Consider the following 25,407-nt stretch of genomic DNA (forward strand, 5'->3'; position numbering starts at 1 on the left):
AAGCGAAGAAGCTTGGAGAGGCTGCGCTCTGTGTGATTCTGACTCTAGGACTTTCTGGAAGAGGCAGAACTATGGAGGCAGGAGAAAGTCAGTGGTTGCCAGGGCCTGGGGGAGGGGAGGGATGAACAAGCAGAGCAGGGAGGGTTTTTCGGGCAGCGATGCTGTCCTGTGTCCTCTTGTCACAGCAGGTACACGACGTTCTGCACTTGGCAAAACCCCACAGGACGTACCACTCCCAAGAGTGAAGCCTCATGTAAACTGGATTTTGTGAATAAAAATGTCCATCAGTTTTAACAAATACACCAGAGACGTTAGCATAGGGGTCATGGTGTGTGAGCGTGCGCGTCAGTGGGCAGGAATAGGGGAGCTCTCTGCTCGATTTTTCTGTAAACTTCAAAAATTGCTTTAAAAAAGTAAAATAGATTACGGGGTGCCTGGGTGGCTCAGTGGGTTAAAGCCTCTGCCTTCAGCTCAGGTCATGATCTCAGGGTCCTGGGTTCGAGCCCCGCATCAGGCTCTGCTCAGCAGGGAGCCTGCTTCCCCCTCTCTCTCCGCCTGCCTCTCTGCCTACTTGTGATCTCTGTCTGTCAAATACATAAAATCTTAAAAAAAAAAAAAAGGAAAACATATTAATAAAAAATACGACAGAAAGTTCAAAGATGTCTGTTAGTTACATGGGAGTTTTGTACAAAAGCCTGACTTACGGCATTACAAATACCACAGCCCTAGAACCTCTGAGATAGTTCTTTGCATCTATTGCATAGGATTCTGCCATCCCACTAGCTTCCAGCGCCTCCCTCTCTCATCTTGCCCAGAGGGGAGTGTTGCTTTTTGAACAGAGAAAAAGTGAGCACAAGGCCTACAAAATAAGATCTTGATCTTTCAGAGAAATAGGAAACTTCGAGAGTAGCCTTTCTTTCCTGTGTTCCCCCATCTGCCCCCCACCGCCCCACCATCCTCCCTCATGAGAAAGATCATTCTAAGGGGGGAAAAGTGAAGCACTCAACAACTTAGCAAGATTCTCGGGAATTAATTCAAACTCTAGTGGTAACTTTCACTGTACGCATGTCTTAGATGTTGGCTAGTGCTAGACAGACAGATGGCCGGCGGGAAATGGTGTCGGTATGAGCAGCCTGCCCTCAGTTATTAGTTAAGGCTCTTAGATAGGCTTCGGGCAGTCAAGATGTAGGAAGATCGCTTTAAAATGCAAACAGAGGGGCACCTGGGTGGCTCAGTGGCTTAAAGCCTCTGCCTTCGGTCATGGTCATGGTCAGGTCATGGTCCCAGGGTCCTGGGATCGAGCCCCGCATCGGGCTCTCTGCTCAGCAAGGAGCCTGCTTCCTCCCCCAACCCCTGCCTGCCTCTCTGCCTATTTGTGATCTCTGTCAAATAGATAAATAAAATCTTTAAAAAAATAAAAATAACAAATAAAAAAAGTAAAATGCACACAGATGTATCTGTATTCAAAAGGTAAGCTGTATGAATCAAAACATTCTATATTAAAGGGATGAACAGGTTAAAGTGAAAATGTAAAAATGAAAATTCCATATATAAGAGAGGAAGTAGATTTCAAAAATGAGTGGAAGCCTGGCTCGGGGGGGGACCGACTCTTTGTACTTCCATTCTTCGTAACCAGCAAGCAGGTTAGAGCTCTCGGCCTGGCACCAAGACTTAAGAAGTCATAGGATGGAAAGAATTCCTACGTGGTTCTGAAACCGGTGTTTCTGCCACACGTAGACGACACCAAAAACAACGGATGAAAAGCGAAACGTTCTGTCAACCAAACGTCTTGTCTACCTAATTTTTAAAAATGGGTTCTGAATGATTTATTCACAGAAAATACCCATTGTTTTGATCACACAGAGTTTTTGAAGAGGAGAAAGGACCAAAAGTGTCCCCCACCCCCACCAGGTGACTTCCTTTTCCTTTATGCTTCCAAATAGAATGATCTGGCAAGACAGAGGGGTTTACGCGGAGCTGTATCATCCCTAGAAGGTCAAATCCAGTCCTGTGCGCTTACAGACAGCGGTGAGAGCCCAGGCGTCTGACAGCCCCGCCATTACTGTGCCCAGGAAACGTGTTCCACCCCAATCCCAAAGCCGCTCACCTTCATGCCCTGAATGTTCTTCAGCAGGACGTCTCCGATTCTTTGGTAATCTCCTCTGATGTGGGCATTTGAGCGGCCTTCCCTGAGAACAAAGGCAAAAGGTGGTGGGAAACGAAAGCGTTAGCAGTGGAAAAGCTCCCTGAACGAGTCCCAGCCCCAGGATCCTACCTAAATAGCGACCTTCCCGACTCCCCTTCCAGTACCTCCCCCTTCTCTGGGTATCACTGAGTATTAGCGCCGGAAGGAGACCTGGAAATTTCCCAGTCATTCTGCAGACACAAAGAAGTCGACTTGTTCTTTGTTAAAAGATGGGGGAGAACTATTTTGTCATCATTTTAATTTGGTCTTATTTTAGAGTTTCTCCCCATCCACACTTGGGTGATTCTGGCATCACTTGAACAGCATGGAGAGCACAAACAGACCAGGTTTCTGCCCCTGAGAACCCTCAGCCTAGAGCAGACAGAGTTGTGTGCAAAGCCCTCAGGAGGGGAAAAACAGGACTGAGGGGGTACAAGAGACCCATGCGTGAGGAGGTGGGAACGGGTGCAGAAGCAGGCAGGACAAGGGGTCCTAGGTATAGGGGAAGGTCCAGACTTCCCCCATCCCGACCTGCTGGGTGATCGCTGACAAAGATGTGGGCACCTTCAGCAGAGTTTTGGTGTATTTTATTTACATTTCTTAAGGCTTTGGGCTGCAGCCAGTGTTGATAAGCCAGGGGCTTACACACCAGAGGAGAAGAATATCAAAAATCGCAGGTAGGTACTGAGCACGGTCTGCCATGCTGAACACAGTACAAGCACGAATTCACTGACCCCTCGTGTTGACTCATGAGGCAAGTGCCCTCTGGACCACTTTTTTTTTTTTTAAAGATTTTATTTATTTTATTTTATTTATTTATTTGTGAGAGAGAGTGCAAGTACGTAGAGAGGCAGAGAGAGAGAAAGGAGGAAGCAGGCTCCCCGCTGAGCAGAGAGCCTGATGCGGGGCTCGATCCCAGGACCCTGAGATCATGACCTGAGCCGAAGGCAGAGGCTTAACCCACTGAGCCACCCAGGCGCCCCCCTCTGGAACCACTCTTAAGCAGCTTTAGAAACCGAGGCAAAAGAAACACGTGGCTTGCCTAATGTCAGGCTCAAGCCTGAACTTGAGCCAAGGGGGTCCAGGTTATGCCCCTCTAAGCACGGCGCCAGTGGTATGTGTGAATTGAAGCACTCTTGAGAAAAGAATATTCCAGAGACAATTAAAACACCTTTTACAACAATGAATCTGGCTATTATCTTGAAACCAACTGTTCAGGAAAGCTAGAAGCCAACTTCAGTGAAGGGGATGAGTGAGGGAAAGAAAAAAGGTAAAAATCCGGGCATGGCACCTTGAGTCAGAAGTGAGAGGTGCTCCAAGGGGCATAAAACCCTGAACCCAAGTCAGGACGGGCCGTGATTCAACCCCAGGGATGCCATCGCTCTATGCCTCCAACACTAGGAGAGTGACCTCCCTTCCCAGCTAAAGCAGCGCTGAGCCTGGGAGCCTTCTGGAACAGTTATCAGGATGGGCAGAGGAAGGCGGGAAGAATGCAGGCATGTAAGGAAGCCAGTCCAGGGGCTGGCTCCTCACCCAGCCCCTGAACTCCCTGGGTTTTAAGCACATGCTGTGTGGATGACATCACACAGGAGGTGGAGCCTGCAGACGCCCCTCCCCTGGTGGTCGATGACATCACATGGGGGCGGAGCCTACAGACCCGCAGGGGAAAGCTTCCCTGGGAAAAGGGACAGAGAGCGTCCATGATGCCGCCAGCTTGGGTCCTCATGGCTTCTGGACGCTTTCTTCAATCCATTCCTTCTTCCTCCACCCCCGACACAGTATCCCCAAACCTTCCCCTTCCTCTTAGCTGCCAAAACAACCATGGTTGGCAGAGTGCCTTACTTACTCACTTCTCTTCCAGTTCAATATGGATTCTCTCCCCATCACACAGTTGTTCTGCCCCATGCTCAAATGCCACGGCAGGAGCTCCAGTATCCTCCCTTGTCTGTCTCTCGTATCCTCACCCACTGGATGAGATTCCCTCCAAAATGGGGCCCCTGGGGGAAGTTCAAGCAACGGACTGAGACCAGGCTAATCACTGCCTTGTAGTCTCCATCAGCTGCAGGATCGCGACATCTCTGGATTTCCAGCAAACGGTTATTAATCCAGTCTCTACAGAGAAGCAGATCACTTGGCCATTCTGTCGGTCCTAACGTGTGCCTGCTTTTAGCTGCGAGTTTGCTGGCTGCTCTTCTCATACGCTTGGGCGCAGAAAGGAGCTCTGGCCTGAAATGGAGGCTTTCTGCCTCCTGGGAACACCGGTCTCCTGCACCTTCGCCATCCCATGAAGCTCCCTGAGGAGCCGGAAAGTTCTCCTTTCCTTCCCCCACTGCTCCCCCCAACACCTGAACAAAAAAAGCAAGACCCAGCTCCTGAGCCACGATGTACTGATTTTGACAAAATGCCACACATTAATAAGAGGAGGGAAGACGCGCTGCAACTTGATTTGCGGGTACGTCGATACTACTCGGAACTTATGTAAGTGACCCCAAACCTTTCAAATGGGCATGCCATTGACAGCGCAACTCAGGAAGGTCTTTATTTAGTTCGAAGGACATGATTTAGATATTTTAGTGAGAGTCCTCTGGATTGGGGGGGGCAAGGGGAGAAATGGGGGGAGAGGGTCTTGTGGCTTCCTTAATATTCCTAACAAGCAATTTCCTCTTTCTCACAGATAACACCCTAGCCCAGGGGAGAATCCAGAGCTGGAAAGCGTACGCTGAGGGAGGGGCAAAGCCCAGCATGGAAATCAAACATCACTGACTTCACTTTCTTTCTTCTTCTGCCAACTATTTCTTAAAAGAAAATGTACTCCTGTTAAAGCCTCAAAGTCAAAGGGACATTTTCCTGCATTGGCTTGCTAGCAGAGCCCCGTTTCTGTCTGTGGCATCTTTACTCTTGTTTTAGAAACAGCTCCAAGGGCGCCTGGGTGGCTGAGTGGGTTGGGCCGCTGCCTTCGGCTCCAGTCATGATCTCGGGGTCCTGGGATCGAGTCCTGCACCGGGCTCTCTGCTCGGCGGGGAGCCTGCTTCCCTCTCTCTGCCTGCCTCTCTGTCTACTTGTGATCTCTGTCAAATAAATAAATAAATAAATAAAATCTTTAAAAAAAAAAAAAAGAAACAGCTCTAGTTTCCTATCACCACTGCCCTGTGCCCCTGTGGGGGGTGAGGTGGGGGGGGGGTAGACAGTGAGGTGGATGTATTCAAAAGGGGCCAGCTCTAGCGGGTGTGCGGAAAGCAGGCTGCGGCCCCGGAAGTCATCCCAACCATTCAGGCAGCTCTGCCCGCCCTCGGTACCTTCCCCTCTGCAGCACACAGGGCCGGTCCCAGCCCTGCTGTGGTTCCAGAATGTGGAAGGCCTTCCACGGGAACAGGACAGAACCCGAAACTCCTGCTGCCGCCTCTAAAAACACTGTCTTGTTTTTATTTCCTGCCCCCCGATCTGCACGTTCAAAGCATCTGCTTTATTACGAAGAACTAAAAGGTCATTTCATTATGAAGAACATGAAAAAAGTAATTATAACTCTTCCAGAACATCCTCCGGATGTTAACCTCCCAAGAAAAGGGTCCTTGTTTGGAAGACGGGGCCACATATTTGCTGCCTGTGTAATTACCGCGCCGCAACAAAGCCGAAAATTCCTTTGACAATTTCACTTTGGAAACCCATGTACTTGGGTGCCTCCTGGGTGCTCGATTCTGACCCGTGCACGTACACCCTGGAGCAAGGACACACGGGCTCAGCACAGGGCTGAAGGCACATGCTGGCACACACACACACACACACACACACACACGAATCTCCAAGTCTTCCTGACTCTGTACACACTTCATTCACCACTACGTGAGCTGCTCACTAACTCAGCAGCAGGCAGAGCAAGAAGAGGAAGGAAGGACCAGTTCCCTGGGGGAGGGCCGAGAGTGAGGCCGTCTACAGGGCACAGAGGGAGCCCCTGCACCCGAAGGCTTTGACTCTGACCCCCCAGGAAACACAACACTGGCAGCAGGAGCAGATGGGCAACCCCGATGGGAGAAATCACAATGTGCTCCCCCCGGCACACCCCAACCCCAGGGTCAACCAAAACTCTACGTGGAACCCTAAAACCGTGAACAGCATGTCCACAACCTCGTCAGTGACACAACCCCCCACAGGCTGTGCTATCCCGAGAGCGGGACGTCATGTATGGCTGATGTCACGTCTGGCTTCCATCAAGCGTCAGAGAAGACTTTACTGCGAACGCAGGTAGTGACCAACCCCACTGGGCTGTCCAGGTAGTCTCCTACAGTCCGGACGTGTTCAGTAAGCACTCGGACCTCCCCTTCTCACAACAAACGAGGCATCATCTCAGACTGAAGCACAAAGCTCCAAGCACCTCCGAGCTGGGGCGCGGCAGGCCCACTGGACTCTGGGTCTGGACGCCCCCTCCCCTGGAAGATGCACTGAACCTTATGAGCCCCCATTTTTAGGCCACATTTGCAAATCAAACATCATATCCTTAGCTCTTGCTAGTCCCTGGGGTTTCCAGGACTTTACAATGAAAAAAGTCTGTAATGACACATATTTGTCTATATCTAAGTAGAAAGACAGTGTATAAATAAGTAAATGAATAAAGATAAATCTCCCATTAATGTGTGAGTGAGGGAGGTTGGCTGAATTCAAAAGCAAACAATTTAGCCAGAGTAATCAGTTAGATTTATATTCTAGACCCAACACTTCTTTATATATATTTATATGTAATACACGGAACATCTATAAATATATTAGCCACATGTAATCTATGTAGATTTCAATATTCTTCGATGGATTTTAATATCCTTGAAGATCCCTGGAGAGGAAAATCCAGTTACTTTGCATTTTAGTTCGCATCCCAAGCTGTGGGAAAGATGTTCGTGCAAGAGGCGTCCTCACTGGGCTTGGAGCCCTTGGGATTGTCTTTGGGCGCCCACAGGTAAGGGACCCAGTCCCTGGGCCAGCGCCATCAGAAGGCAGACAGCCCGTGCTCCGGCAGAGGCCATGCCCGTGCATGATAACCCCAGGACACTTAAGGCTCTGGCTTTCCTTCTGGGATTCAATACCAAGTTCCATTTAATAAGAGGAGCCAGAGTTACAACCACACCCACCCACAGGCAGGCTTGACAGCACCCACGTGAGATCTGATGCCATTACCGGGGTGCAGTCCTGTCAATGAGCCACCTGTGAAAATGCGACAGGACGAAAAAGGGGTCTTAGGCTCATCTGCCACCTGGAGGGGGCTCTCTCTCAAGTGCTGTCCAGCAGAAACCCACCTGCGGTTCAGGCAATTGGAAAAATTGTTTTCATTTTCCTAGGAAAGCAGCTTGTTCTCAGAGCACAGTAGGCTCTACAACCAGGACAAGGCAGAAACTCCAAGGAAAACTAGCTCCCACAGAGGACGGGGAACATGTCCTTTTACGCATGTGTTAAAAGGAGACAATGACCACCACCCCCAGAAGCCCAGCAGACACTGGAAAGCCAGCTGGGAGAGAATATAATGAAATCCCAGGGTCCTCTATGTGTCCGTCTTGGCTTTGAAACAAGCATAAAAATTTAAACTTATATAAATAAGCATACAAGCGATCCCCCAGCACAGTGTATGGGTAAACCCCCCACACAGATTTTTTTTCCCATTGTTTAGGCTAATTTTTCTCATTTTTCTTCCACTGTTTAAGCTTCCAAGCGGTTTTCTAGGTAGACCACATTGCCTTGTCTCCCAGGAGTTTCACTGCCGTTTACTCTAACAATGACTTGAAACCCTTTCTGCATCATCTTATTCTTCCAACCAAAGAAAAATCTTCGAATAAAAGCTCTTACATGGAAGAAGTAGCCCCAGTGTGGGTGAAGCGGGGAGTGCAGGGCTCAGAGAAGCACCCGGAGTCTTGCTTTTTGACAGCTAACCTCAGAGATTCTGATTTCCAGGCAAGTGGACGTTGGGTCACGATGGGAACCGACGAGGTATTCTGTCTCCCACTCCCGAGCTCCCTCCCCTTCAAAGCTTCGAGAACTGTGCTGCCCTGGACAGTATCTGCACGTGGCTGTTTAAATCTCACCTCTACTAACCATGAAATCAGCCACACTAGCCTATTTGACATGGTCTGTAGCCACATGGGTCTAGTGGCCGCGACCGAGCATTGCAGACACAGCACAAATCTATCACTGCCAGAAGTCCCACCCGAGAACATCGCTCTGGAGAGAACAGGGACGAGGCCTGTAGCTACCTCTCCTGCCCCAGGCTCATGGGCTCCAGCGAAATCAAGAAGTGAGGTGCCGTCCTAGCTAGTTGTATCCCAACCAACTCTCAAAGCCTCATTATCCACAGGGAGGGGAAGGCCGGCCTAATTCCACAGGATTGTTTCGATGGTCCAACGAGACAATCTAAGGGAAAATGTTTGGAAAGATGTTGCAAGAAATGCGAGGTGCTTTATGGTACACATGTTGCCCGTCTTAAAGCCGTCATGGTATTTCACAGCTCCAGAATATGGACGGAGACTTCTATTCTGGGAAAAGGGTCAGATGCCTGTGCATCTCTGGGCTTGGCCCAAGTAGAAAATGGAGCAGGAGCTCTTGCTCTCCCCCCAGATGTCCATTTCCCCTTTTCATATCTTATCAGGCTGCCTCCTGGTCTGGCTGCCTCCTCCAGAGAGCAGAGTGAAGGTGAAACCAGAATGAAGAAAGGGGAATGCACCATGTTTTGTTGGCCGAACACCAAGAAGAGGGACCGAGCTGTGGCAGGGATGCAGTCTGTGTTTGTTGAATCCACGAAAGCTGATCCTGGTGCAGTCAGCTGACAGAGGGATTCACGTGCACACGGCTCGAGGCCCTGAGGTGGGGAGATGGCCTCCGCCACCAAAGCCCCCGTGTGTGACTGGGAAGGAAAAGGGAAGCGAAATATCCTCGCCCCGTCCACACATTTGTGCGCGAGCATGCATGCGTGTGGCCAGGAAAGGCCTGAGCAGTGTGGGTAGCACAGGGTAACGGGCAGCGGGCAGGGCTGGGGTTTCCTGGGATCCAGAAGCTGTTCTCATGTTACAACAATCAACCTGCTTCCTTGGAGTTCTCTCCTTCTAAATGTTAGGCCTAAAGCTGCTGATGCTGAAGGCATAATGTCAGTCAGACAGACTGGTTTCCAAAACCAGCTGTGCCCTTAGCTAGCTGTGTGACATCTACCAAGTAGCTCACCCTCTCTGGGCCTCATTTCCTGACCTGTGAGATAAGGAAAGAACAGTATCAACCTGGTGATGTTCTTGTGAAGATGAAATGACACGGTACACGAACGGTGTTTAACAGGAACACAGGAAACATTGGATTCACGTTGGCCAAAACTCACCAAAGACATCGGCAAGCGGCTTACACTTTTTAAATCAAAGGGATAAAATAAAAGTGTTCCTAACACTTAGCCAGAGCCTTGTCTCAGACTGTAATGGCCTTGACATCTCTGGTGACCTAAACCAGAGCCAAGCAGAGGCCAAGAGACCATGCCCTCTGCTCTCGGTTCCTCGCACCTCTGGCCTGATTCAGATTCTAGATTCAAATTCTAGAGAGAGAGGGCAGAAGGCTGGGTCAGCAGGTCAAGTGGGAAGGTCAAGCAGCAGTTCAGCAAGATGGGGAGGGTAGGACTTGGAAGCCACGCTGCCTGGGTCAAGTCCAGCAATAACTCTGCAAGCCGGCCGGGCTCTTCCTCCTGCTGACCGAGGCTCGGGTCCCCTCGTCCCAACCTGCCTCTTCGCGTCGCGCAGCTGAAACACGGCGGGTAAGGCTCAGAAGCACGCCCGGTAGGTCTTACCAGTGCTCTTGTTTCTACTGTGATCCCTTGGGCGTGGCCAGAGAGGCTCTGAGGACATGTGGCAAGGCTAACTTCTACAGGATCACCTCTGGTATCACCATGCCCACAGTGGCCATGTCACCCTTAGCAAGTCTCTTGGTAGATTAGAAAAAAATTGAAATCCATTTTTGCAGATTTGAGATCTAATGGGGATCCTACTGCAGACAAAGGCACCAGGGGGCCAGGGTCAACCAGATGCCACATACTTCCTGCCACTTTCGAGAAGACACATATCCCAGGGGGGTAGGCAGAGGAGAAGGGGCTCTCGGGGAGCAGAGCTGACCTCCCGAAGCCAGGAACAGAAGGATGGATGCAAGAGTTGGGGACAACAGGTGCTGGATGGGGCTCTGGTGGGTTCCCGTTGAGTGGCCCAGGGCACCCCACACACTGAAGCATGAACCATCCATGGTGGATTCACACCTAGCTCCTTTCCAGGTGGAAAGTCTTGTGCTTTATCAGCACAGCTGCAGAGGCACAAGCCGCAGGCCAGATCACACCCAAGTTCAAGTTGTGCGTCTGTCACTTACAGGCTGTGTACCTCTCTAAGCCTCATTTTTCCCAAACATACAACAGGAATAACAGCTACACTTGGGGAAGCGTTTTCAACATGGGCGACAGGCTTCTTCGGTAGAGGGTCAGACAGTAAGTATCTTAGGCTCCGTGGCCCGTACAGTCTGTGTCATGAGTCTTTAACTGGGAAAAGAGGCCACAGACAATGGGTAAAAGAATGGGCATGGCTAAGTTCCAATAAAACTTTATTAACAAGAACAGGCAGCAGAAGAGATCTGGCCATGGGTCATAGTCTGCCAACCTGTTTTTGAAGATCAAAGGGGAAAAGCTGGGTGGGCGTTTAAATTTTTATCACTGATGCCAGTTTTCAGTGGTACAAGGTACCTGAAGAGTTTGATGCCACGAACTCTGCATGTGAATGAGACTTTATAAAGGCACTGGCCTTCCTCACTTGCTAGGCCTCCCTCTGCTTTATGAAAGATCAGTCCTTACCCTGGACAAAATCAAGACATTTTCATGCATTCAGCAGGTATTTTGAGCAATTCTTGTGTCCCAGGCCCTGGGTTTGTTGTAGTAACAAGTACTATTTCTTACTCATTTTTCAGCCCAATATTGTCCAATCTTTTTTTGTGATGATGCAAAAATATTTTTTTAAAGATTTTATTGAGACAGAGAGAGAGAGAGAGCGCGTGACAGCAGCGGGAGGGGCAGAGGGAGAGGGCGCGGATCTCAAGCGGACTTTATGCTGAGCATGAAACCTGCTGCGGGGTTTGATCCCATGGCTCTGAAGTCATGACCTGAGCCAAAATCAACAATAAGATGCTTGGGATTCCTTGCGGGGTGCTCAGTCATTAAGTGTCTACCTTCGGCTCAGGTCATGATCCCAGGGTCCTGAGATTGAGCCCCACATCGGGCTCCCTGCTCAGCAAGAAGCCTGCTTCTCCCTCAGCTTGCTTCTCTCCCTGCTTGTGCGCTCTCTCTCTGACAAATAAATAAATAAAACATTTTAAAAAAGAAAAAAAAGAATAAGATGCTCAACTGACTGAGCCACTCAGGTGCCCCTAAAATGTGTTTTATATCTTCTATGAAACACAGTAGCCACATGTGGCTAATGAACTCTTGAAACGTGGCCAGTGATACTGAGAAAACGATTTTTAATTTACTGTAAATTTTAAATTTAGATCACTGTACGGGGCGAGCCGCTGTCACACTGGACAACGGACAATGCAGCTTCATAGCCTGCCTTTGTCCTTTTTTTATATTGTCTTCCAATTGCAAACCGTTCAAGTGTTTGAGGAAGATGAGGCACAAAAAGATTTGAAAACTGCCTCTGCTATGCCAGTCATTCTCTCAATCTCTCTCACTCTCAAATAAATAAAATCTTAAAAAAAAAAAAAAATCCACAACAAAAATGGGTGAAGCCATTGGCAAACAAGAAATCATTCATCTGACGAGGCCGTGATCACTCTCAAGTTCCAGGCTAGACAAAGTGGCACAGGAATGACTGGCCGTGTGCCCAGGCATGTGTGTAAGGGACCGAGATGCCGGGTGGGGACGGGTCGGTGATGTAAGGAGCCTAGTTACAGTCTTGGAACCTCGGAGACGGAAGATGCGGAGGACAGAGGCCTCTGCATGGGCTGTGTCACAGGTAGAAAAATCAATGCCATGAGCGGACTTTGCTGGAACAAAGCCTGCCTCAGGATTCCTGACTCATGGGGTTGTAACCCAGACTTCCTGCTCACAACCTGATTCGCCCCTGCTGGGAGCACTGACAGCCCATGAGGCCGTGGGCTACATCACACGAGAATGTTCCACGAAAAGGCACTGCAGCTAATTTTACTCTAAACGAAGGGTAACAGTTTTCATTGTCCCTAGTAAACATCCCGCAGACCTCCACATGGGACCGACCGTGTCTGGAAAGGATTAGGCAACCGTGAATAAAGTTTGTAGGACGGTAATTATTATTCCATGAAATAATTATAGGCGTCATCTGCAGTCAACCTTTACAAGTATTTTGATGTTGGGAAACAATCTAGAAATCAGATCCTTTCCTTATGTCCACGTGACAGTAGACCCTACAGAGGTCTACTCTGGGGGGAACCAAAGCTCGGGAGTCCTGTAAATTGCATGGGCGAGGGGTGCCTGGGGTGGCTCGGTTGTTAAGTGTCTGCCTTCAGCTCGGGTCGTGATCCCAGGGTCCTGGGATCCCTGTCGGGCCGTGTCGGGCTCCCTGCCTGGTGGGAAGCCTGCTTCTCCCTCTCCCACTCCCCCGGCTTGTGTTCCCTCTCTAGCTGTCTCACTCTCTTGTCAAAAAAATTAAAAAAAAATCTTAAACAAAAATTGCATGGGCGAAGCTGGCCTTTCCGCGGGCAGCGACCAGTAGCCTCTGACAGTACAGGGATGAGGCATGGAGAGGCCGACTCTCGCAGGGGAGAGGAGGGTGGGTGTGGAGGGGGACGTCCGTGTACACACACGTACGGAACGTGGCATGTGCTCAGGCCCAGTTCGAACACCTGCATCCAGCCCCCGAGGACAGGATACTGGGGGACACCACTCTGGCTCCAGGGAGAGCGACCTTTCTGAGGAGCGGAGGGAGGAAGGCAGGAAGCCCCGTCACCACCCCGGCAAGACGGTGTCCCTGCCCGCCCTGTTTACAGGGAGCTCAGGTGTGTGGTGAGCTCAGGAACAGGGGCTGTCCAGCCTCTGGACATCCTTTTGAGCATCTCCCAACACAGTCCCAAGTTCACACACCGGACGGAGAAGCGACACGCTGTACCACACACAGCAGGTGTCCCCCCCGCCATGGGAAGAGTGTGGCGTCTGACCGGCTGGCACGATCGCCCACCTCACCCCTTCTGGGACAGTTACAAAGCTGAGAAGTCTGCTGTCACTTCCCAGGGGTTGAGGATCAAGCCCCGCAGACCACACAGAGCAGTGGGGCAATGCAGGGAAGCAATACTGGGAGACGGAAGAGCCTCCAGGAATGAGGAAGGTGCTGGAAAGGCAGCTGGAAAGGTGGAGACTGCACCGTGCCCTTGGCTGCGTTCTCAATGTGGAAGCACTCAGCATTCGGCTCAAATACGATTTCAGCTTTATTTTAATAAAAATGCTATTTGTCGGAGAGAGAGATAGGGTGAGCATAAGCAGAGAGAAGCAGCAGGCAGAGGGAGAGGGAGAAGCAGACTCCCCGCTGAGCAGGGAGTCCGATGTGGGACTCGATCCTGGGAACCTGGAATCACGACCTAAGCCGAAGGCACACGCCCAGCTGGCAGAGCCACCCAGGCGCCCCACGATCTCGGCTCTAAAGGGACATCCTCCGGGCAGTTTAGCCCCCTGCAGCCGGCTGCGGATGCTCGGGCTCAGGCTCAGATCGAAGGTAACCCAAGCGGCACCCACACCCACTTCCTGTGCTCACCTGCCGCTGCCTGGTTCAAACTGCGTGACTCAGGGATGCGCCAGGGCAGCCCACAGGGTGACAATACGGGCTCCATCCCTCGTGGCCAAGACACTGTTTCGAAGCTTCTACTCCTAGCCTGCACTGGACGACTTAGGATTTTTTTTTTTCTCTTTTTAAAAATCTGGCGGTAAAAGGTACATACATGGGGCACCTGGGTGACTCAGTGGGTTCAAGCCTCTGCTTTTGGCTCAGGTCATGATCCCAGTGTTCTGGGATCGAGCCCCGTATCGGGCTCTCTGCTCAGCAGGGAGCCTGCTTCCTCCTCTCTCTCTGTCTGCTTCTCTGCCTACTTGTGATCTCCGTCTGTCAAATAAATAAATAAAATCTTAAAAAAAAAAAAAAAAAGGTTCACGCAGGCAGTTTGCCGTCTTCACCATTTCCTAGGTGTACTAGCGGTTTGGTGGCTCTAAGGACGTCCCCCGCGCTGGGCAAGTGCCGTCCACCCCCACGTTTCATCGCGGTCAGCGGGAACTCCGGCTCCGCGGTGAAACGCAGGCGCCTGCTGCCCTCACCCCGGACCTCAGTAACCACCCTCTTATCTTCGTCTCTAGACATCTGATTCCTCCGGGTCTCTCCTAAGTGGCATCATACAGGGTCTGGTCCGGCTGGTGTCTCGCTTAGCCGGTCTTTACGTGTCCCCGGTGCTGCAGCAAGTGTCCGAACATCCTTCCTTTTTAAGGACAATATCCCATTGGACGACGTACCACATTCTGTTTAGCCACACACCTGTCAGCGGGCCCTGGGCTGCTCCTGCAGCTTTTGGCCACTGTGATAATGAGGCTGTGAACGTGGCGGCAGAAGGAGGGGTCTGGGTGCTCTCAAGTCTTTCAAATACCCGCCTAGGAGTGGCCCTGCAGGGTCACGTGGTAATGCTGTATTTAATTTCTTGAAGAATTCCTAGGCTCTTCTTTTAACGATACCCAGCTTCCAAGAGCTGGGATGATGAGTTTTTATTTGTTTTTGTTTGTTGACTGTCCACCGGGACGCCACGGTGAAGATGTGCCACTCTGGAGGAAGGTATTGCTCTAAACCATTCTCTGACCCTCCCCTGGTCACCCCCACTCCGTTTCTGCCACTGGAGCGTCCTGGTGAGACAACACGGCTCCACGTGTGGATCACTGTCTGCAGGAGGGTCCCCACCCGACAGAGAGGCTTCCTTTCTGCTCTGAATGGACCCCCTCCTTGTCTCTCGACTCCCTAGGGTCCAAGCCTGCTCCTGCCCTTACTGCAACGCACTCGGTGCGCCCGGCCACTCTCCAGACACGCTCTCCTCTGGGACCCCCCAATCTCTGGTGGCTTCTTTATGTTCCTTCACTGGCTCTGGCTCAGCCATAAGCGGCACATTTATGGAAGGCTGCCAGAGACGGGCTGTTTATTACAGTCCTGTCCCTGGCTCTCCTCTGTCTCACCATTCTTCCTTACAAGATGGAATTCTTCTTGTGGATAATTTCCCGATCCAGACCTGCACCCGATTTCCTTCCCAAGCCCGAGACCTGCGTTCCCAACTGCTGGTAGGACTTCACTGTTGACCCGTCAGAACTGCTGTGCCCCAAAGCTAACTCACCTTCCTTTCTTCTTTCCATTTCTTAAATTCATGAGCATCCTCCCAGGGAGCCAGGATCCCTCCCAGGGGGCCTCTCCCTTCCTTTCACCTTTGGTCCCACGAGGCCCACTTGCCTGCTCTGTGACATCTCAATCTCTGGTCTCTCCACCCTCCTAGCTAGACTCCTGCACGCCTTCCAAGGGAATCTACTCCAAGTTTCTCCTAATACACGCAGCTGATCCCTCTGGAGAACCACGTGCACCCACAGCCTATCCCAAGTGCCCCCCTGCAGGACTGTCCCCCAGACCCCAGCTCCCCGGGTCTTCATCCATCTCTGGGGATCAAGTTGGCCGATGTGTGCTAGGTGCCTGCGAGGCATTTCTGGGCTCGAATTTGGGAAACTCTGCTCTGAAAGCCAAAGGTTGTGAGTGGCCGTCTCTGAACGCTTTTGAACAGCCGAGTAGAACATTCTGACTTTGAAAAAAGAAAAGCATTCTGGATGTTTTCACAAGTCACCAAACTGGTTTCCTTGTTTCTGGAGACACAGAGTAGCCTAGGCTTTGGCCAGGATTCCTCCCCTCGGGGGCATCACGTCAGGAGAACGTAGCATTTAGATACGGTGTGTTTACTGAGCAAGGGGGTTCAGCCTCCTTGTGCTGGAAAGTGTCCTGGTAATTCATCTGCCCTGAGGCCTCCCATGGCTGATGGAACCTTAGGGACAAGCTAACACAGAACTGCGCAGGAAAAGCCTGGTGGCTGTCAGTGCACTACCAAATTGGGGGGAATTTTAGGTGCGCGGTAAACTTGGGATCTTTTTTCCCCATTACAACAGTCATTTAAAACAATATCACTGGGGGGCGTCTGGGGGGCTCCGTCTGTTAAGTGACTGCCTTTGGGTCAGGTCATGATCTCAGGGTCCTGGGATGGAGCCCCACATCGGGCTCCCTACTCTCTGCCCCTCACTCTACTTGTGCTCTCTGTCTCTGTTAAATAAATAAATAAATAAATAAATAAATAAATAAATAAATAAAATCTTAACGTAAAATAGCGTCATTGAATAAAGTCTGGAGTTTGGCTGATGGTAACTCAGCTATGGGAGTTACTGAGCTCGGGCAGACGGAAGCAACTGACGTCGACGGAAAGGCAGGCATGAAGGGTAACCCAGAAAACTCTTTTGTGGCAACTTCTCTCGAAATCTAAAACTATTTCAAAATAAAGTTAATGTAAAAAAATGATCAGCTCCCCCTCCCGGTCCCCGTGCATGGGGTAGAACTCGAAGCCCTTCCCACGTACCCTCTCCTTTAGTCTGAGGGATGGCCCTGTGAGCCGGAGACCACACTGCACACCTGACAGCCGAGGCCTGGGGCTCCGCAACGGCCGCAGGCAGCTGGACGGAGACAGCTGGTGGTGTTCCCGTGAGTGTGGACCCAAGTCAGGACACAGCCGTCCCCATCTATACCAGCCAGCCCGGGGGTTCCCGTGCATGCATATACATCTCCGCCTGCTTCTCCGTGGACTGTCGGTCAGGACCGCAGTGTGAGCTCCTTCCTTAATAAACCTCCCCGCGTTCCGCTTTTCTTAAATACATTCATTCCCGGGCTGCCTCTGCTGTGTAGGCACCAAGGGCCCAGAGGTCGTTCGAGGCAGAACATGCCAACGATGCCTGGGTGCCCACAAGGGACATGGCCCACTCACCTATGAGGGGGCCTGGCCCTCCCCCTCTTCCAAGCCTGCCTCCTGCCCCCAAGACCGAGAGCCCCCCGCGGGCAGAGACTCACACTCGGACACCAGGCTCGCTCGTCCCCTCGCGCACCTGTGTGTGCACACGTTCCCAGGAGCCATAACCAAACCGCAAAGCAAAGAATCGGAGAATCCTAGTTTGTCAGAGGAACTCCCTACCAGTGGCTCCAGAAAAGGAATTTCTCAGTCCCCTCAAGCAGTGCTTTAGAAACACACGTTTCTGGGACTCCTTCCAATGCTCTGATTCAGCAGAGCTGCACCAGGACGGGGGGATCTATTTTTTTGAAACTCACCCCCCACCCCGGCCCCCAAGGTGACCTTGAGGCACTGGCCGGGTTTGGGGTTTCTCCTAATAGATAAATGCCTTCTAAAAACAGTCGGCCTGCGCTCAAGAAACCCCGGGCTGGGGGAGCTCACTGCCTCATAAGGCAGCCTCTCACGACTAAGCGTCAGCGTTAGGAAATCCTTCTCTATATTTAGACACGACATGCCTCTTTGGAAACGTCCTGTTTGAATTTCCTGCTCTGGTACAGTGAAGATGATGCTCACTCCCTTTTCCATGTGACCAGCTGAAAGAGAGCCAACGTGCATTCTACAATCTTCTCTCTTTTAGGACAAATGCCCATGGTTCCAACACTTTTTCTTTTTTAATGAAATGCATTCTCTTATTATCAAATGTAAAACTCAAAATGTCAAAGGTGAAACTCAGAATTGGGCCCAGTGTGCTGAAGGAGCCCTGAGCCTTGAAGGTTTCGTTTTTCATTCTCTGGCCTTCTTTATGTCTAGGACACTCAGGACAAGGGTTCCTGCCCTTGGTGACATACTGGGATCACCTGTGAAGCTTCAGGAACCGCTGGGGCTCAGGTCCTACCTCTCGGAGATTCCAACATAACTGGTCTGGGGTTCTGGCTGGGGATGGAGATTTTTGTTAAAGTTTCTAGGTGACTGGAAGGAGTAGCCAATGTTGCGAGCTAGAGATGGACACCGGGTCCTCTCCGTGTTATTCTATCTTCTCACATTCATTCACGCAGACTTTCTGCCCGGAACCCCCCGCCAAGCAGGTCTTCCTCAGCACGCCCTTGAGGAAATGATTAGCTGAACTCAACAGCAGACTTTTCCACGGATTCCTGATAAACGTCACCAGTCTGGTTTGGGTCCACAGTGGCAAGGACATACTGTGCCCTTGAGCGGCGTATCGACGATCTGTTCTCTCTCTAGCTTTGAGTCTTTTGTATGTAAAACATGAATAACATTACAGATCTTTGAAAGAAACGCCACTGGAAATCCTCTGGGAAACATGGGATAGCAGCCGCTTTTTAAGAATTGGCTCTTCTTTCACAGTTAAGGGCTGGATACTAAAAACTGAAGGTCAAAGATAAATCCAAGAGCATGCCACTTATTCCTAACTTCTCTGTGGTGGCAGGAACTAGCGGAGGCCACGATGCTGGGCTGCCAGGGTCCCACCGGTGGCATTTCCTGTGTGTGACCTCCCCAACATTACCAAGGTCATCTGTCATCATTTAGGTGGATGGAAGTTGCCAGGTGCTCAAGATGGTCTGAGCCTCTGGGACGACTTAAGACTGTTCAACACACATCTCACTGGCCACACAACTAACTGTGGCTTGGTTTCTCCAGAGCTCTAAGTTCTTCGACTCCCCTGTGAAAGCATCGTCGAGCTCTGTAGGAATGATGAGGTAATGTGCTAGGGCAGAACGCAACCAAAAGCTTCCAAGGAAACTTTGGGAGGTAAAATCAGAAGTTAGAGCCTGTAGAAGCTTTTTTTCATTTTGACAAGTGGCCTTTCTCTTACATTCACACCACCAACCTAGAGTAAACCTCTCCAGTGGGGTTCCTAATCTTGCCCCATTTTCAGTGAGGCCGTCACTCAGTCCTGGCTGTGCTCCCCTCCCTGGGGCCATCTTGGTCAAGCCTCCGGCCTCCTCCTATTGTAGGGCGAGATCTGTGTGTGCGTTGTCTTCAAGTACACTCACAGCCCGACTCCCAAGCATGTTCCCTTCACGACACAGGAAAGCAGCCCCTCAGACCTGGTCAGCTGCCACTTGAATCCCATCATCTGGGATCACCTGGGGTGAGACCACCTCAGCCACTGCTCCTTCACACTCCCGGTCACTAAACGCCCTAAGAACACTTTAAAGCAAATTGTCCCCTACAGTGAGGAAACAGTATACAACGGCGCCACCTCTGCCAAAAACACAGAAGCCTCTTGCTATTTCTCTCTGGAATTTGTAAATGCATGTTTGGTAGACAGTCAACTCCCCGAGTGTCTACACAGAACAGGCTTAAAAAACAAGAACCACAAAAAGCACACCTGAAGAATTTTCTGTAAAGGTTCCATCTTAGGGAAGGGGACACTGGACTTTGCCTCCTCCGGGACACGGAGTGCTTCCTGACTTCCAGCACCACACTCTTCTTCCTCCCAGATTACTGTTTTCTTCGGTATTAAACGGACAGACTTAATGTGACTCTGAACCAATCTGCCCATCGACATTTAGATCATTTGCAATCTTTTAATGCTAATATGGCTATCTCTTGTCATGTCATCTCCCATTATAAATGCATCCTTAAGATGAACTCCTAGAGTAGGATATAACGTGCAAGTGGGCGGTACATGGGGCCCTATGTTTTGCTAAGCACTTAACACCATGTCATATAAATCTGAAAACCGTGTGAGACATACAGATGCTTCACAAAGGACTCTAAGGCCAGCGCAGGGAACTACCGCCAACACCTGCAAAGTCCCCCCTCCCCCACATGCCTCTACTCCTTAAAGCCCACATTGGTTTTCCAGAAGGAACTACCATCTTTATGTTGTAAGTTTCACTTACTCATGAGAAAACCCGTGTTCCAAAGAATTGTAAGCCAAAGGGAACAAAAACCCAGGATGACATCTGAATGCACACAGAATGGAACTGAAAACCATCTTGAGGTTGGCTCACCTTAAGCCAGGTTCTTGCTTTTCTCTTTGGGCATGACAGCTGCGCACAAGGAATGACAGGAAGACAGGAGGGAGCCAGGAGAGGGGACGCGTGTCATGGTTAAAAGTAATTGTGCTCACCACAGGGCTAGTCGCTGTTCGGTTTCCTTGAGAAAACTTGTATGAAATTTGTGCAAAGGTTCAAAATTCGAGAAAATGAGACTTTTCAAGGCTTCGGGCATGGCGTCCTCTTTGCTCACCGCGCTCTGAAACCACTAGAACAAAGAGGACACACGCGGACACGTGAATGGCGGCCCGGAGGACACAAGGCTTTCTCGCTAAATCTGGGGGCACCCGGGAGCATGAGGGGCTCCTGGGCCTGACTGCTTTCCCCGTTTTCCATCAGACGGGGTGAGAAGCCCCTAGCTCATTCTCAGGGCCGCCCACAACTTGTTACCGATGGATTGTTGAGGTCAAGAGAAATCTCTGAAGTGGGCAGCTACTTCCAATCAGGACTGGCATTTTGGCCAACTCACTGGGTCCCCACTCATTTAGACCACGGCACCCCCTCTGCTTCGATCCTGTAGGAACATCGATCGCTGTGCCTTTGTGAAGACGCTGAGCCCCAAGGAGGCAGGACAAGGGAGAGAAGCCACTACCTTCACACAGGTAGGTACTCTATCCCCTCCCCGAGGCCCAGCGCCTGTTCGAGCACCTGCTTGGGCGAACCCCTCCCCCGCCCAGGCCATTCACACCCTAAAGGCACAGAAGCCCAGCGATTCCCACTGGCCTCCACTGGCTAGTTTTTTCCCAGAACCCAGGGATCCTAGATACCTGCAGTGCTTTGAATTTCTTTCCTAGACTCAATAGGACTGATTAAAATAACAAAAGGCGGGCTTCGGGCAGATTTGCTGACTTGGCTCCATTTCTTACCAAGGGCTAAAACCAGGCTTCTGTTCACCTCTGGGGTCTCCCTCAAGCAGAAGGAGCTGCATGTGATGCCCGGCAGAACACCGCTCTGCCCTGGGTGCCAGGCAGGCAGAGAAAGGTTTCGTTTTAATTATCTCCATGTTAGGAACTTCCTTTCTTTGCACTTGAAAATCACAAATGTAAAATTTTTTAATAGAGCATGTTCCAAATTAAATATACTATTACCGTCTAATTTCTATAACCCAGAACCAAATCCTTTTAATTGAATTCAGAGAGCCCAACATTTAATTAGATCCAGCAACTCTCTGAAAGCTACAGGGGTGTTGAGATACATTACGCAACTGAATGCTCTAAGGGAAATGCGACACATACCGAGGTGATGACCTCAAGGTCCTTCAGGTACGTCCTTTCGGTGGTGGATACCTCCTTAGCAATGAAGTATGCCTTGTCCGTTGGGAATCTCTGCAAAACCCACAGGAGAGACAAGACGTCATAATAATCTTTGAGCACAAGCCTCTAAGAATGTCCTGATTAAAGCGACACATGGTTCATTTTCCATCTTCTGTTCACGGCTCAAGAAACTCTTACTGGTTTGCCTTTCTGTGTGAGGAGCTAGGAGAACAGAATGGATTCCCATGATGGGGATAAAGCCTGGGAACGTTTCCTTCCGCATGAATCTTACCCGCAGTCAAAGGCCTCCAATGAGTACGTTAGTCACCGTGAAGGACTATTCATTCAAGATGGGGCATTGGAGGCTCTAACCAATTAGTAAAATATCAGAGCAATGCCGTCTTCCAGGAAAAGAAAGAGAAGCCGCAGCGGCCTTTGTGGGGAGCAGGGTCTGGTGGTGTCGGTGTATGGGAAATGGGAGCTTGAGTGTCCGTGGAAATACACAGTGGCTGAGCTACGGGGACGACGAGAAAACAGCTGGCGACACCACCATGACTTGGTTCCCTGGAGTCCTTCACTAAGGTGAGCAAGCACCTGTCTACAGTGAGTTGGCCATGGGCAATCCTGGCTGCTAGCCATCTTGCCTGTTTCCACGAGAGTATGCCTGATTCCACCTCCGGGGATACACACGAGAGCACTGGCATCGGAGACTTGGGACCCCTGGATGCCCATGTTTCTGGCAGCAGCAGGGAGATAGCCAAAAGGAGCGAGTGACCCACCTGTCCCGACAGACAGGTGCATAAGCACACTGTGCTCTACCCACACAATGGGATAGGACTCAACTTTAAAAGGGAAACTCTGTCCCACGCTACACTGTGGATGACCCTCGAGGACGTTGTGCCACGTGGAAGAAACGTCAGACACAGAAGGACAGAGAAGCGGTCGAATCCACAAAGACAAAAAGCAGGATGGTGACTGCTGGGGGCTGGGAGAAGGAAATGGATGGAGATTTCCCGGTGAGTGGGGACAGGCTCGGTCTAGAACGATGACAAAGTTCTGGGGATGGACAGTTACACAACACTGTGAAGGTACTTCATGCTACCAGCAGTTAACATGGCAAGTGTTACGTATACTAGTGCAGTTTAAAAAAAAAAAAATAGAGCAACGCGTGTGCACGCGGGTCCCCACACCTTTCTCCGGCCTTCCTCCTCGTCGTCGGTGCGCGGGCACGCCTGGTCGTTCAGCAGCGGGCTGACTAAGGGGGAGGCCTGCTTGGTGTCGGGGCTCAGGTTGGGAGACAAGATCACGCTGGCGGGCACAGCTCCTCCCTGGGAGTTGATGGACAGCTCTGAAAGGTGAGGGCTACCAGTCAGGGAGCCTATTTGGGGATGAGAAGTATTAGAGAAAAAAATAAAAAAGTAATTCTTTCTGGGACCGGATCGCTACTGTCCATTTTCCCCCAAATCAAATCTTTAGAACCTTGACTACCATTCTGCACATCGAATGCGCTTCACGATTTTCTAGTTTTTCTCTGAGTTGCGGCTGCCTTCCGACTAAAAATACCGTAGTATGAATGAGTCAGCGGAGCCAGAGTTCTGTGATTAATAAGGCGGAGAACTCTGCTCGGGGAATGGGTAGAAGCATAGTGGATCCCCAAACGGGATCTTCAGCTCCTTACTACTGCCTGAGCGGCTACGAATTATTCCAGAAAGACAGTGTCTCTACCACCAGGAGACATGAGAAAGGACTAGCAAAATAGAGCTATTCTAAAAGGAAACTAAATAGCTGATGTGCCGGGACAGACTACGCCTTGGAAACAACGGGCCGCAGCAAAGCCAAGGATGAGCAGCTAACTCCCCTTCTACCAAGAACAGAAGCAAGCTTATTATACCTGGTGATGGCACTCCGGGTCTCTCTCACTGTTTGGGACAGAAACACTAGCACCACATGCAAAGCTGGAGGTCATTACATTATCACAATTCCCCTTGATGAGTCAAAAAGTGACAGGTCATTAATGATTCCTCTGCAAAGGATACATTAAATAATAGGAAAATGTATCATTACCCATTAAACGTCAGCCAAAGGAGAGGGTGTGCACGTGCAACGTTTCGCCAACAGAATTTTGTGAGTCTCCAAACCTCAACCCATGGAAGCCAACCGGGACGTTTCGGAAAAACACTCTACCTGCGTGTTTCCACCGAACACATTTGTTAATTCTAACACAGGTTTGCTAGGGCTAGTGCGAGGGTCGACGAAGTTCAAGGAGCCTGCAGTGCCCTCTGTTACCATTCTAAGGAAAGACGATGTAAAACGCTTTCTTGTTTCCCAAAATGCGGTTTCAGCTCAAGGCTATTCCGCACACTGACAAGGATCTCGGCGAGAAGGTGAAGTGCCGTTTTCTGGGCATACCCCGATTTTCTTGAAAGCTACCCTCTCCCTCTGGATTCATCCATATCCACTTTGAAATTACAAGATGGGATGGCCTAGAATGGGTAGTGAACTTGATATCACAGGAGGAATGAACCAACTATGGAAAACCACCAGCCCCCGCCCCGTCCCAGCTGGACCGGCTAGGGGTGTTGCCAACACATGCAGGGAAAGCCAGCACACCCAGAACAGCAGCAAAAAAGCAGATGTCCCGCTACAGGACTATGGGTCAGTGCGACAGTCCCCGAAGAACGAGACTTGAAGATGTGAGCAAGATTAAAGAAGTTTGCGTTTTAAAAATCCCTCCATGGAAATCCTGGCATTTTTAATACGCAGCACTGTTAGACAAAGACCCGTGCACCCCACACTCCACCAGACCCAGCGAAACCCGGAGAAAAAGGCCAGAAATTGCTTCACAAATGTCAATTTTATTGACACTAGTGCACAACCGAATACAATGATTTCGAAAGTACTGGAACTTGTCAAATAGAAATAGTGACAACAATTAGAACCGCAAATGTTTCAAGGGTCTACGCTATTCCCTTTAAGAAAAAAAAAAGTCACAAAAAGGAAACGTGTCATCACTACAAATAGGAAATAGGAAAGAGAAATTCTGGCAGTCTGGCGATCCAAACATTTCATGCATTTGTGAGTCATTGTATCCGAGCAGCTTTTTTATCTGTCCACCATGATCCGGCAAAATGGGGGCGGGGCTTACCTTCAGCTCTCACACTGTGGTGAGGTCAGGTGAGGCAGTTCTAAGTGAGAGCATGCGGGGCCTCGGTTTTGCAGGGATGTGCAGCAGAAAAAGCACTCACGTCATCAGTGAGAGTTGGAGCCAAGAATAAAAAGCAGTTAGAGAAGGCTGGCTTGGAGGAGGAGAGGGGGTGGGGGTGGGTTTTGGGACAGTACCAATCAGGCCCTGGACAGCATCCAGCAGCAGACAAAAACCACCTGCCCCACTGGGAGGGAGAAAATGCGGGAGGTGGGGGGGCCCATCAAGCACAGGCACTTCTACCCTCCAAAGGTCAGAAGCTATTGCCCTGGTGAAGTCCCCCTGGGGACACTTCTAATTTAGTAGACTGAAAGGTTGAGAAGACAGACCAGGGTTCCAGGAGATGTCTGTCCCGCCGAGAGGGCAGGGCACATTTCAAAGAGAACAGCCATCTAGAAGCATCTACACTGGACCACGTCAGAGACGGGATTCAGAAAACAGGATAATGGCAGTGAACTTCATAACCCGTATTCCTAGGTTGAGGAAAGGACAGCCCCGGGTCAGCCACAGGTTGCTGGGGGACATGCACTCACTCACGTAGCCCAAAGATGTGGGTGACCGGCACCTTTACACGGGCAACACAAGGACTGTTGCCCACTTCCGTTTCCGGAGCGGCTCCTCCCGCTAGCTTTGTGTCTACTCCTGGGGCCCCAGACAGGAAGGTTGATGGGTGTATTTAAC

At 50.5% G+C, this 25,407-nt stretch overlaps 1 protein-coding gene across 5 annotated transcripts in view; it reads right to left on the reverse strand.

The window, feature by feature from the left end:
* FARP1 (FERM, ARH/RhoGEF and pleckstrin domain protein 1) overlaps positions 1–25,407 on the reverse strand; it is a 270,933-nt gene that overhangs the window by 21,327 nt on the left and 224,199 nt on the right. For 4 of the 5 annotated variants that reach the window (XM_045081388.1, XM_045081389.1, XM_045081387.1 and 1 more), the window contains exons 14-17: positions 22,715–22,902; positions 21,507–21,596; positions 20,346–20,479; positions 2,108–2,189 (exon numbers count right to left, since the gene is read on the reverse strand). In XM_045081388.1, the coding sequence (XP_044937323.1) occupies positions 2,108–2,189; positions 20,346–20,479; positions 21,507–21,596; positions 22,715–22,902 (494 nt within the window). The remainder of the gene's footprint in view (positions 1–2,107; positions 2,190–20,345; positions 20,480–21,506; positions 21,597–22,714; positions 22,903–25,407) is intronic. The other variant, XM_045081386.1, reaches the window with a different exon arrangement.

Source organism: Mustela putorius, unplaced genomic scaffold (genome assembly GCF_011764305.1).
Source record: "Mustela putorius furo isolate JIRA1106 unplaced genomic scaffold, ASM1176430v1.1 tig00000551_pilon_pilon_pilon, whole genome shotgun sequence".
NCBI classification, from domain to species: Eukaryota; Metazoa; Chordata; class Mammalia; order Carnivora; family Mustelidae; genus Mustela; species Mustela putorius.